Source organism: Artemia sp. Qi Xiang Cuo, chromosome 18, assembly GCF_049724085.1.
Source record: "Artemia sp. Qi Xiang Cuo chromosome 18, ASM4972408v1, whole genome shotgun sequence".
Taxonomy (NCBI): Eukaryota; Metazoa; Arthropoda; class Branchiopoda; order Anostraca; family Artemiidae; genus Artemia; species Artemia sp. Qi Xiang Cuo.
Window position 1 is genome coordinate 46,890,776 of NC_142811.1, and position 15,009 is coordinate 46,905,784.

Consider the following 15,009-nt stretch of genomic DNA (forward strand, 5'->3'; position numbering starts at 1 on the left):
ATGACAAAAATCTAGTTTTACTTCAAGATGCATTGCGACGTGTGGACAAACATAGACCTTATCGTGAGAGATCCACCGCCATCATCACAGATCCCTCTAAACGGGAAACATCTCCTCAAGATTCTCTGAAAGGAGAAGGAATTGAATTCCATAGTGTCAACAATTGGAAACCTATTGCCAGTGACCTATTGAGAACAGAGTAAAAGAGTATTATCATATCTCATGTTGGAAACTGGTGATCAAGTTCAAGTCGATAGCGCAGGGAAACGAATCATAATTCAGGGAAAAAGTTATAATCTAGTTGATTTAATTTGTGATATGGTGACGAATCGTAAAGGACTTTTATCATTTGACAATAATCTATACACCTTTCTAAATGCATCAAACTTCCCCAAAAGTCTTATTGGCAATAAGCAAATTCTAAAGAAACTAAGAGAATATAGTCCTCCAACAACACCAACACCACAATTTAAAAAAGAAGATGATTCAATATTGGAAAATACTAGCAGCAGCAGCAGCAATGATTTTATAACGCCTGTGACTAGTCAAAAGCAAGGACGGATTGATTCACCCTTCAGTGTGCAAAAGGGGAGTGGATATTACACTACGTGATTGCGTTCAAAATGGTTGAAGTTCTGAAGCATGTCTATGAAAATATCGGTGCCGCGGGAGGTATAAGTTCCCCCAAAACCCTTTCTAAAGTTGCTTCTGACATTGACGGCGACAGCATATTAAAAAAAGCAAAGGAGTATCTACAGAATGAACTGAGTTACACACTGCATCGGAATGGCAGGCTTAGTGGCAAACAATATCGACAAACTAAAGCCTTCTTCCCTCTGCATATAATGCACACGGATCTTTTAACTTTAGACACAATTCAACGGCGTCACAATTCACCCTACAAATATATTCTAGTGGCAATCAGCGTCTTTAGTCGCTATGACTATGCCATTCCATTACAATCAAAGAGAGGTGTTGAAGTTGCTCAGGCTTTAGAAAGTATTCTTAAACTGGATTGCTATAGGAAAATTCAATCAGATCGCGGTAGCGAATTTGTTAATCCACATATGAAAAGGATTCTTTTGAAATGCAAAGAAGCAGTTTATCAGATTCAACGTCCAATAAGAGTTTCAATGCGTAGGCAACTAGTTCGAACGTTCCGTCTATTCATTTCAAAATGCCGTGAGTTGAAAAACACATTTGCTTAACTTCAGACTTATGTAAAAATCATGCGAATATACAACCAACGACCTCATCGATCATTGTCCAACTTAATTAATATGGGACTTATTATGGTTAATTATTTATGGAGCACTGAACTTTTTAAAGTGTCTAAAATCCTAGACACTACACCCATGACATATCGACTGCGAGACACCAAAGATGATGAGATTCTCGGCGGCTTTTATGAATATGAACTGCAAAAAGTTAGAAACACTAGTGAAAATTATCAAAATGAAAAGATATTAAAGAGTCGTACTCGTAGGGGCAAGAGACAGTTGCTAGCTCGTTGGCTAGGATACAACTCTGATTTTGATTCTTGGGTCAGTGTTGAAGATATTAACAATGCCCAATGATTTCTATGTGACTCATTTCTATGTTCTATAATGACTTGAATAGAACAAGTGATTTTTGGACGAAACTCTCCCCCACCATCAAATTCGACGACAATGGAAAGTATGAAGTGGCTCTTGTCAACTGTTTTCTCAAAAATACATACGATATCCTGAGAAAGGATCGTAAATATGAAATAAAAATTATACCCTATGATTGCCCGCCACCAATCTCAGGTGATCAAGAACAAATTCAAAAAATCAATAGGATGTGTTATCCATATATTGAATTACCCTACGAGGAACTCACTTGTATGATTGATTTATGTCGTTTTATTAATAAAAGAATTTATGCTCGTAAAAAAGGAGCTTTTCATTTCAACTATTCAAAGGGGGAGGGTAGGATCTACATTAGTTCACCTATTACCAATGAAAAGGTTATTCTTAATGATAATCTAAAGGATGTTCTTGGCTTTAAGCTCAATATAATCAACGGTAAAAGTGCTTGAAACACTAATTTTATTTTTGCTGACTACCCGCCTGCCTTCTCCACGGAGACATGTATATTTCTCTACGCTTCATTTGTGGAAACATCCCGGGTTGGCAATAGCAATGTTCCCCTCCTACGAGTTTTTGAACAAAAAACCAATCAAGAACATATTCACCACTACATTATAAAGCATCTTCAGTATATCCCCGTAAACACTTCCTATTTGAAACTCTGTCAGTTAACACTTAGAACTGAATTAGGTGATCCTCTAGCAATACCAAAAGGTTTGGCTGTGATTACATGCCATTTTCGTCCCATCGTTCAACAAGATGTCTAATAGAAAAGTGGTATTCATTTGTCCTGATATTGACTGCTATGTTAATGCTCTTGGCCCAAGACAACAGGGTAATGGAATGAACTATTACAAAAGTCGCTCATTAATGTCTGGCTACGGTGTTGGTAGTTGGTTTGCTAAGCTGTTTCGCTCTGCACTACATCTGGCTATAAAATATATTGTACTGGCTGCAACAGATTTTGCATCCTCTATACTATACGATTGGAGCTCTGGCAAGGATTTTAAAAAAAGTGCTTCGAAAAATCTTAGGTCCAGTGCGCGAACCCTTGGCGAGAGATTAAAAAAAAATGGAAAAGGTTTAAAAATGTCGAAAAACAATGCATCACTCACCAGTCTCTACTCAGGTCAGAAACGAAAGACATAACCCCTGTCAAAGAAAAGAAGGAAAAAGCCGACACGTACTGTAAACAGTAGTAGAAAAAGCACCAGGAAGAGAATTGTTAGATCGAAACTAGATTTCTTTTCCTAAGATGTCCTACCTACTGCATAAGGATTCTCGACCTTCAATCACCGCCTCATTGAATCTATTCAATGCAGAAAATGTTGATGTGAGTGTCAAGCATGGATACTATGAACAATTTTATCCTCAACAACCCCTCTCCGATAATATCCACTTTCAAATTTATTCCAATGAAGACTACAATATGGACATGCCTTCGACAATTATAGATTTACAAATTAAAGTCCGGAAATCCGACAATACATTGCCAATTCTTGCCGATGGAATATCCTATGAAAATTGTATATTACATAATTTATTTCGTCAAATCAGTATCTACATCAATGGCAAATCAGTATCAATGGCACGTTGGTGAGCACAAGCAACAATCTCTCAAATTATACAAGCTATATGCAATTCATGCTGATGACACCCAAGTCATACAAGGAATTGAGAGGCACCTCCAATGAATACGAATATATTACTAATACTGATAGTACAGAATGCACTTAAACACGCTACAACTAGCGAATTACATCTAGTTGGAAAAATATATCATGAAATATTTAATATACCCCAATGGCTACCACCCAATATTAAAGTGGATATAAAATTGACGCTTGCTCCATCCATTTTCATTTTACGAAAGGAACTTCCTGCCAATCCTGATGTAACTCTCACCCTCACCTCGGCAATACTTCATGTACGCAAACAACAGGTTATGAGTTCTGTTGCTTTGGCCATGGAAAAACTGAGTGTCAGTGGTAATAATATTAAACCACTTTTTCCTCATTCAATCACCAATCAACGTCATATTGCCATGGGGTCAAGCATCTTAACCGACTCATCCTTTATCAATGGTGAAATTCCTTCGAAGATCGCTTTAGCATTTGTAAAAAGTGCTAGTGCAATAGTATCGTGGACTGGATGCCGACATAAATTTGAGATGTTTGGACTTTCATCTCTTGTCTGCAAAGTAAACGGCATCCTACTCTACAATCTATCTTTTGATAAATCCTATAGAATATTGTATGAGTTGACCATGCAAACCCTAGATTATGATTCACAGTTATTTCAAAATGGTATAACTGAAGAAATGTTTGTTAAAACACATGGTATCATTGTATTGGATTTGTCTTCCACGCAGGATATGAGTATAGTACGTACGGGGAGTGTGCGTTTAGAGTGTACATTTGCCAACCCGTTAGCTGAGAGTGTTGCACTAATCTCACTAAATCAATATGAAACCTATTGGGAAATCACACCCGAAGGCAGTGTTCTACTAGACTTGGCACCATGAACACCAGTCAAATAATCAATGCATTTAATTATGGACCCCTATATGTCCCAGTACAAATCCTATTGTCTGCCCTCGGATTTTCTTGGAAAAATTCAAAGTGGCAATAATACCTTAATTATTGTTAATAGCAGTCCGTCGACTGTGCTGACGGGTCATTGGCTGTGCATCTTTCAAACAATGAAGACGATTGAATTGTTTGATCCTCGTGGTCTACCCTATACATTCTACACACCCCACATCAGCAACTATATTGAGAGCAGTGGGAAAACTATTATTCAAAATCAGAAGAGAGTGCAGGATCTGACGACTAAAAGCTGTTTCTTCCATGCACTACTATATTTTGTGTTTCGATGTCGTGGCTATACTTATAAGCAGTTTCTCAACATTTATGGTGCCAATCCACGCCTGAAGGACTATCTGGTAAAAAATATCCTCTCTGACCTGTATAGTATTGATTTCGGTGCCTAAATAGTAAAGGCCTTAAAAAATGTATGTGAATTTGTTTATTAATAAAATGTATATATACAATAAAGTCTTTAAATCTTCACTTTTAGATTTCTTCATCGGTGTAGAGGCAACTGACGTGAACCACTAATGCTGGTAAATCCTTTGGATTCACTGTATATTGATCTTGATTGACTGCAAAGTCAGGGTCACATTTTCTACAGTATAATGTAACTTCAATCTTGTCATATCTCTTTGCACACTCAATGATACTATTTGCATTCATATTATGAAATTCACGAGTTTCAAACTGTCTATTTGAAGCAATATCACATACAGTGTTTTCAAATGGTGAATCACATTCGGTAACTGCCAAATAAAAATCACTAGGTTTATAGTCATAATAGGCAGTGTCGTCACAACGATGACATAGAAACCAAATTGTCTTGTTATCCCAACAGTTGAATCGTAGCCCAGATTCTTCCTCCCAGAATAATTTAAATCCACAACGATACCAATCTCGTAGAAATAAACTAAAATCACGTTTGGGATTCTTTCCAATCATAGCGGGGTAAGTATTCTCCCACTGATCACTTTTGTCATAGTGACAATTGGAGCACAGATGTCCTCTAGGGTGAGAGTCACAAATCTCTTCAAGACATGAATTACGTCCTCTAATTTGTACTGCATATCCTCTATGTAATTTACAAGGATTACATAATTTGCACTTTTCACTATAGTCATCAATAATTGTACAATTTTCGCATTGTGTCCAACTGCCAAGAGTGTACATGCATAGTGGACATATATAGAACATTTTTTCGGTTTCCGATGTCAACTCTCTCACAGCTAAAAGGAAACTGATCCTCCTCGTTTGATAAATTCAGGGTGTAGGTAAATGGTGGAGAGAGGAGTAACTCTGTGACGTCACCTCTTTCGAATGAAGGGGGAGCCATCTACATTGAATCTATGGCAATGTTTTCAAAAGTATATCCACGATATTATTCTGCTTTGTTCCAATTAATATATCAATAAATTGAGTATAAGCATTTGAGTCACGTCGTAAAAGTTTCATACAATAGTCCAATGGGGGAGAATCAGTCCCCATTATATTGTCAAGTGTTCCCCGAGAGAATATCTTTCGTTGAGGAGATAACTCGAGAAAATTATCATCCAAAATTAAATGTTTTTGCATAAACACAAGATTCGATCTAATTCTCTCTTTCTCGAATTTATTCATTTTTCAATCCTATCCCTCTGACTGCTGACTCTAGACTGATCATGATTCGTTAGCCCTAAACTCTAACAAAAAGAAAGGGAACATTTTCGATTTCGAAACAATTTTATTGAATAATTACAACAACATCAATACTACAGAGCATGTACAATTAACGATACAGTTTATTGTCTTCAATATGTTTCACTAATGCACTTAAAGCACATTGAAGTCTATTCACATGCGCTATATCAACTTTAGCGGTTAAACATAATTGATCCTCCATTTTAAATTTGCTCAAGGATATCACATATCTTGCATATACTGCATCCCATTCCAGACAAAGCCGTGATCCTTTCGTGATTTCCACCGCAATGTTTGGTACTCTTGTACTATTATCTATCAACTCCACTATCAACTTCTAATAGTGTAAACATTCCACTCATCGCCATCACAAATATATATCCAAATGAGTAAAGTCAAAACTGTTCTCACTCCTTTGAATTCTATTCACAGACTAATAAAAATATAACAAAAATCCTTTCTTTATATTCCCACCACCGCTAATATGTAACCAGCCCTCTGATTGGCTGAGAAGGAGGATGTAACCGACTCGCTGATTGGCTGAGAAGGAAACACGTGATCTAACTGTTTCTCGGAAACTCATAACATTTGGCGAGAGCAACAATAACAAATACTATTTCTGGACACCATGACACTCACGAACGATTACGCAATCAAGTTCTCGGAAATTCACTTCCCCCTCGAGTCCTAGATCAATAACATTGCTCCCGTTAGAATTCAATGCGCATGTGCAACCTTCGTTCCGGAGTTATTACACATAGAAACATCAAATAAATCGACCTTGGAAAAAGAGGTCATTGACTGATTACGCAATCTTTCTCCCTAGGGAGGCTATGCCCTTATTTGGAGTCCCGTCAGTATTCTATGCCCATATTAGGAGTCCCCCTGGGAGTAACACCCCCCTCTCTACTGACTACTTGCAACTTCGACCAAATCTACTTTTGACTGGGACTCCTACTGCTTTTGGCTGCGACTAGTTGTGACGGCTGCTGTGACTACTTGCGACTGCAACTACTTACTACTTGTGAATTTGACCGTTTGTGACTATAACTACTTCTGACTACAAATGCTACAAATTGTGACTACTTGTGACTGTGACTAAGGCTACTTACGATTGCGACTATAACTATCTGCGACTACAACTGCTTGCTATTGCGACTGTAACTATTTGCGACTACAACTGCTTGCTATTGCGACTATTTGCAACTGTAACAACTTGTGACTATGACAACTTCCGACTGATTAAGCCTACAAATACTTTCGACTAGGACTACTAGCAATTGCAACACCTTGTGACCGTGACTGCAACTACTTGCGACTGCGAAAACAAATTCAACTCGACTGCTACTACGGCTACTTGCGACTGCAACTGCAACTAATGGCAACTGCAATTGTGACAATTTGTAATCACCAGTGCAAAAATTTCCAACTGTGAATGTAAAACTCTACTGCAATTGCAACTACTTGTGACTATGACTACTACTATTAGTACTGTTACTGCTACAGTGACTGTAAATACAATTGCAACTTCTACTATTACAACTAAAACCATTGAACCAAATCAAAATAGTTTATTTACATCCTGCTTGTTGAAATGGGATAGTGCATCTATGTTGTCTAAAGGGCTTATCTGCAACATCCCATGAATGGCTAGAGTTATTACATTGTAAATTCCATTGACTATTGATGGAAATATTGCACCAAATCAAGAGACACCAGGTCCATCCCAGTTGTCAAAAGGGCGTATCTGGTTGTATCTGGATGGATCTCAGGAATGGCTGCGGGTATTAAGTTGAAACTTTCACGGAATACAAAGGGGCATTATAAAAAAAAGAAGTCAAAAGACACTATATGTATCCGGATTGTCAAAACAGAATATCTTTAATTTTTCAGGAAAATTTAAGGAAGGGTATCAAGTTGATACATTCACAGAATGTTGAGGGGGATGTTGAACTGAAGACACTAGGTGCATCCAAATTGTTTATGGGCCTAGCTGCATATCTTAGGAATTGGTAAAATTAGTAAGTTGATAATTTCAGGAAATGTTGAATGGGAGTGTTGAACTAAATTAAAAGACGCCATATGAATTCTGGTTGTCAAAATGGCATGTCTGCTATATCTCAGGAACAGGTAGGGACATTAAGGTAGAAACTTTTAGAGTTGAGGGGGGTGTCGAAGTTAATCAAAATATAGATACGTGCATCCAGTTATAAAAAGTGCGTATGTCCAATATCTGTGGATGGATTGGGTAATGGTGTTTGTTGAAACTTACAGGGGATGTTAAATTAACGAAAAATATACTATCTACACCCAGCTTGTTAAAATGGTTTGTGCAATACCTAAGGAACCGTTAAAGGTATGACAATGAAGCTTTCGGGGAATGTTGAGGAGAATTTTGAGTTCAATCAAAAGACAGTGTGTACATGCCGGTTGTCGGAATGACGTATCTGCAATATCCCAAGAACAGCTATTTAGTTGAAACTTTCAGAAATTTGAAATAAATCTAGACACTAATTAGAAATAATAAATTAGAATCGAATATTTAATTCTAAAGCTGGAAACATAAAAAAGGGAAAATATCCATTATATTAGCCACTAACAAAACTCTGGTAATCCAAAAGGACCAGAAATAAATAAATAAATAAAACTTTCCAAAACTTCTATTTACGTTTGGTAACAGTCTTCACTTTCAATTTAAAACTACTGATCACTAGTTATGATCAGAGTAAGAATCAGCCCCAAGAAAAAGTCGAGCATCTCCAAGTCAGCTTCTGTCCCGCTTTTTGACAAGAAAATGATTAATCTGTCTCCGTTTGGAACCGTCAGGTGAAGTCCATCTATATTCACGTACACAGCGATGGGGAGAGAGCAATCCATAAACAATTAGCTCACGGCTAGCGCAGCGGTCAATTAAACACACAAACAACTTCGGCATTAAAATCATCATATAAAACGAAAATAACATGTTCAGGTTCTGAGTTGACTAGAATATTTATTTCAAATTAGAACGCATATACCATGGAGTCATCTGCCCCATTAATCAGGACACATACACCAATGATTATCAATTTACACTGTGAACAGTCAAAACGAGCTTTTGGTATTCGTTCATCTTTAGGTATAAACTCAAGCATCAATTTTTCCACTTATTTTACTAACAACTAGGGCAACTCCGGCTTCACACCTCCTCTCCATCCAGAGAGGAAGACTTCATATCCACCAACAAGTATTGATCCAAAACCTGTAAGTCTGGCTTACAACAGAGCAGCTATTTCAACAATATAAGATTGGAGTCTTAATTACAGCCTTTATGCAGCAAGGGTGAATATCTGGAATAATACTCCTTACATTCCAGAACACAAAGCAAAATGATTGTTTCGTTGGCAGAAAACGTGTCCAGGGATGGTCCATGGAACTCATTTGTAAAATCAAATCAGATCCGAGGCAATACGCTGTCGATTCGAAAATCATAATTTTCTTTCTTTTTTTAGATTAATACAAATATTAAAACTTAATGCGAACAGGAACTATACCGTATATAGGGGGAAGCCCCCCTCAACCCTCTGCTCTTTACGCTGAAGATTGACTATGTGTCCTAATTCTTTAAGAACAACTGCACAAACACAAGTGCCGTTGATTTGAAATAACAAGTATTTTTAAAGCATTTTAGAACTTTAGTGTAGTGAGTGAGGATTGAGAAAACGGCATCCTTATCCATATACAAAATAACTTTTGTCTGTTTTAAGCTTTAATATCGCTCATTACTTTCACTTGAAAAAAAAACTTTATTTTTTGAGTTAATCGTACAAAAGGGTAACTGTCAAATCAAAAATGAAGAAGTGTAAACATCATAGATTAAAGAAATTTTTTAGCGATTATAAGGACAAAATAATAGCGGAATATTGCCTGATAGGACAAATTCCAGAAAGAACTTACGCAATCCCTATTTTATTCAAATTTACTAACCATCAATAAAAGTTGTTGTCTTGGAAGGGGGAGGAGATGGGACTTACAGGAGGACTGAAAGGAAAACTTCACTCCTTCAATAAAGGAAACATTCAAACAAAAAACTTAAACGTAAAATACCTTGATTTGACAGCTGAAGTCACAATTTTACCGAAATCTTTATCTGTATAGGCAAATATGATTTGCCAGTCAAAATCCAGAATGGAGTTTTTTCAGGGTAAACTTACAGTTAATAACCTGATGTCTTTTTCAGTAAAACTCGTCCCTAACCTATACCAACTAAGACACTTTGGTGTCAGAGTTTTTTCTCTTTTTTTTACTGTGGGTGTTTTTGCTATTATTGCGCGCGGGTGCAGCTATTTAAAAAGTAAAAATAATTCACCAACAGGCTAAATTAAAATTTCACGATATCCCTAAAATTTACTTTCCTTTGTAGCGCTTTTTATTAATTGACTAGGCTTTAGAGTACACTTTGGAGCAGTCTTTATTTTTCTTTTGCTCGTTTAATTGATCGTTTGCAAACAAAATTCGGCCGTTTAACAAAAAATTGGTTTAGCAAAATCTAAGATTATCTTAAATCTCATTTCAGAGGAAACAAGGGGCTGAGAAGTCAGATTTTTGTTAGTTAGGAAGAAAAAGACCCCAAAATATCTGTTTCCAGACATGTGCAAAGGGAGGAGAGGAACAGCTCTAGGCCTAGCCTCCTATAAAGATGAAGAGTTTATCTGATATTGCCATAATTTCCTGTCTCGAGTCATTTGCCTGTTTAATTTTTCTTTTTTTTTTTACATACTAATCCCTTCCTTGGAATAGAATTTTGCAGACCGGGTTAAGCATTCATCACATGTCTCACAATTTCTTTATAATTTTTGGCAATAAATTTATTTGGTTAAGGAGAGGTGTCTTCTACATTTTGGGAAAGTCAAAGTCTAGAACAGAGGGTAAATTCTTAACCATACCTCATTCAGGAATGTTCCACTGCTATGACCATCTGCTTCCGTATGAATCGAATGACATTGCCCTAGATGGTATTCATTAGGATTATTTTCTTGAGTAGCAACCCACTTTAATACCTCAAATGATTTGCATGAACATCCTGAAGATGGCCTCTGTGACACTAGAGATCTTTCTAAGAGCTTCGTTCTGCCATGACGTACAAGATCATCAGCTTTACCAGACACAGTAGAACTATGAGTATCAACTGAAGAATCCATGACATCTGCCAGCGAAACACTTGTAGTGCTAATTGGATTTGGCATGGTTTTTGTAGATGGATGAAGCCAGATATCATGCGAATATTCTCGAAGATGAAGAGGGAAAATGTTTTTTGATGTTGTCTGACTTGTTAACGAAAAATCCTCATTGGAAGCCTAGAAAAAAGTAGTTATTTAACTCGATAAAAGCTGAAAGCTGGAACATGCTGACGAGAATGAAACCTTTAGAGTTGGGAATATTTTTTTAAGAAAAGAAATGGGGACTTGTAAATTGATTAATTGAAAAAGGAATGTAAATAAAAACTCAGTTAAATTTTGAAACTACATAAACGAGGTCGTTTTGTACAGCCTCCGCCAGGCTATAAATGAAAGACTAGTTTATATAAAACAAAAAATTTATTATCGAAAGACTGGTACACTTACGGTTACTTTTTGACATATCCACCGAAAAGATTGAGACATTTGTCATATCTGTGGACAAGATTTTCAATACTCTCTTCAAAGAATGTTGCCATCAATGAATTCAAATGATCCTTTGACGTTGGTTTGAAGGTCCTCATTGATTCGAAAGCGCTTCCCTCTAAGCCACATCTTCAGTTCAGGAAAAAAATTACAGTCGCTGGGTGCTAAGTCAGGGCTATAAGCTACAGTAGACGATAAAAAATGTCTCATTGAAATTGTTCGAGAAACCTTTGAGTTACAGCATCAGTGTGTGGACATTGGACAAGCATTGTCATGGATCAGAATAGCTATTTTCTTCGTTTATTTAGAAAGGGTTCACACAAACTACATAAAGTTTCACAATTAACAGCTGCTATGATTGTGGTTCCAGGCTCCATAGAATCCACAAGCAACACACCTTCGTGGTCCCAAAACACAGTGACCATGAACTTCCGTCCTTGACCCCCTTTACCATGCACATTATTTTGGCCCTCTTTAGGCTTTCGACACCATTCCCGCACAACACCATTGCTCATGAAGTTTTTCCCATACACATAACTTTTTGTATGATGGATTTCTGCAGTATTATGGTTCTATGCCTATAGAAAACGAACCAAACTTCGCAATACACACTATGCTGAAGAATCAATAGAGGCGGACATACTTACGTGGCTGTTGCACAAAGCTGACTGAGGCCTTGATATCAAGAATGGCAAAGTGTGCCGTGAATTTTTTGCCCTGCTTTCTACCACTCACGCCGCTTCTGCATGGAGCGATCGGCGTTTGAAAAAAACGACCCATTACATGAAAACCAAATATCTTATATTTATCTTCTACTTTATATTTAATCTTCTCCTACTCCTTTTTTCTTTGTTTATCGAGCTTAATTTACCAGAGTTTAACGAAATTTACATATTTAATCTACATAGGCAAACATACAGAGACAGAGAGGAGAGGGTGTCGACCCATCATAATTGATCAAGAAACCCAAGGGAAAATCACATCTGACCGTCTAAATATATTTTCAATTGCTTTATATAAACTAAAAAATCCATTGTAATACATGCAATTTCAAGTCAATTAGTACTATAGTTTTAACAGAAATTACCATATGATTACTAGGTTTTCTGATTTTTAATAGGATTTTTCTTTAGCACTAATTTTTCATTCATAAATGTTAATAGAACTTTTCACAAAAGAATGTGTCTTTTTCCATTTGTATACCCCCTGTCAACATCATATAATGGTTGTTCAGAAAGTAACTTGCGGTTAAAAATATTAAAAACACAGACACACAAGTAAAAGAAACGTGTCTACATTTATTTAAAAACACTACTTTTTAGTCTCTGTTCAAATGAAACAGCTGCCAAACCAGTGCATTAGCTTTCAGATACTCTTTTCGTAAATATTTTCCCTTCGACAATTCCGACACTTTGTTTAGGTGTGAAGGTGGGAGCGCCGGGCTATCTTAAGCTTTTTCACGTCTGTGAATCCCCCATTACAAATAGTAACCATGGTATTTTTTCCACAATTCCGAGCCACTTCTTAATTTTTAGGTAGACCTTCTCTAAGCCAATTCCATAGTTCTATGTAAGCTAAAAAAACATACGCCTCTAACTGCCACAACCCGAGGTGTGAGCACATGGCCAAAAATAAATGCCACTATTCCCTTAGATCCCATCTCCAAGCAAGACAAATTGCTTGAGGGTCAATACAGTAAAACTTAATCAGGATATTATTAACAATCAGGTTTGCCACCGTATCTTTCAAACATACAATGAAAATGTTTCCTTTAATTTTATTCCAAAGTAAGTTTCCTTCTGAGCCTTCTGTGTTGTTTCAATAAAAGGTGAATTTGTGTCCCTAGGAATCGGTGAATATCCAGCAATCTGATTAAAAGGTTACTAACTCTTTCTGTATTTTGCTACTGTTCTTCTTTTTCTTTGACTAAGCACATAATCAAAATAAATTAACCATGAAAGCAATATGATAATTTGACTGAAAATCTTATGAGTGCAACTTTTTCTTCAAGCTCTTTAAAAGCTCATTAAAAAGAAAAAAATTTCACAGAGCAGAGAATGTTGATTGGTAAACTGAACAAGTCGCGTCAGCTATATGTTTGGTGACTATTGTGGAAAAAGCAGAAAAAAAAACAATAGTGAGCACAACAAAAGATAAGCTTTTATAATAAAAACGAACTAAAGCAGACATAGTCGTGACTGAAGCAGGCCCCCCACAACCTACAATTCTTAACTTGAAACACTTTTTATACAAATTAAAACAATACCTTTGAGTTGTTCTGACCTTCAAGGTTTTCATGAACAACTGAACCATCATCCTCAGGTGCACAATGATTTCCATGATTGTTACCCATAGTTAGCTGCAATAAGTGAATTCCAGTTTAAAAAACGTAGATTTGTCATTTAGCAAAGCAAGCACTCCAAAAAAGCTACCTTAGCAGCAACTATTAAAACAGAACAATGAAACTTTATTTAATAAAGCAATAGAAAAAGGCATAGATACCAACATAAAAAGTGAATATTGATAACAAGTTGTTAATATTATAATCTGTGTGTTAGCGTGGACGTAGTAGAGAGCAATGTGTCTCCATGGGTTTTCAATAAAAGAATAGAAACAGTCAAATCCATAAGAAAGTGAAAATAAATCATAGTATATGTATTGGGGCAGTTTTAATAGAGAACAATACGTCATCAATGTTTCCATCTTAGCCTTGTTATATAGGAGGAATGGTCAATAAACATGGAATAGAAATGATTTGATCGAAAATTCAAAGCTCCAGTGCCTTTTTAAGAGTCAAGAAGGACCCGAGTCATATATAAGAAGGGAAAAAGTAAAGCATAGTCTATGTATTGACGCAGAATGCGTCATCCATATGTTTTCCCTAGCTTCGTTATATAGAAGGAATGGTCACATGACTTGGTATAAAAATCATTATAACGATAATTCAAAGTTTCGGTACCTTTTTAAGAGTCAAATTGTATATGAGCGAAGCAAATCCTTCTTAAGCACCAGTACCACTCAAGACATAGCTGTTTCACATAAAACGGCCAAAAGTCCAACTAACCTCCACTTTGAACCCCGGAGCCCTATGAGCAAGGGCTAGGGTTGGTAGTTTGCACCTCGTTAGGACTGAGATAATGTCACGGATAATGTTCTATCACATTGGAGGAACGAGTTAGGCTCAAATTCTCCTTCAAAACCCTCCCCCTCCGCCTCCCACTTTTTGAAAGAAAGTTAGGAATGATGTACCTTGTTTTAGCCAGTATACAACGAGGATCCTCAATCCAAGTGTGCCAAGCAAGGTTCAAACTGCGAAGTTTCGCAGCTCCCCACACCCAAACCTCCATCTATATGCACCTGAAGGCTGACGGAGAGTTTAATGTTTAGGTACAAAACACGCTTTGCGTGAAAACGCGCTTTAAGCACATCTCCCTCCTAACCAAAGATCCAGTTGCCCTCCTCCATAATAGCCGACGCACAATTATG

General features: G+C 36.8%; 1 protein-coding gene across 2 annotated transcripts in view; it reads right to left on the minus strand.

Annotated features, from left to right (window-relative positions):
• Window positions 1-15,009, minus strand: part of LOC148941568 (uncharacterized) — a 154,501-nt gene that overhangs the window by 110,725 nt on the left and 28,767 nt on the right. For both annotated transcript variants that reach the window (XM_089104501.1, XM_089104500.1), the window contains exons 2-3: window positions 13,790-13,882; window positions 10,807-11,217 (exon numbers count right to left, since the gene is read on the minus strand). In XM_089104501.1, the coding sequence (XP_088960627.1) occupies window positions 10,807-11,217; window positions 13,790-13,876 (498 nt within the window). In that variant the 5' untranslated portion in view covers window positions 13,877-13,882. The remainder of the gene's footprint in view (window positions 1-10,806; window positions 11,218-13,789; window positions 13,883-15,009) is intronic.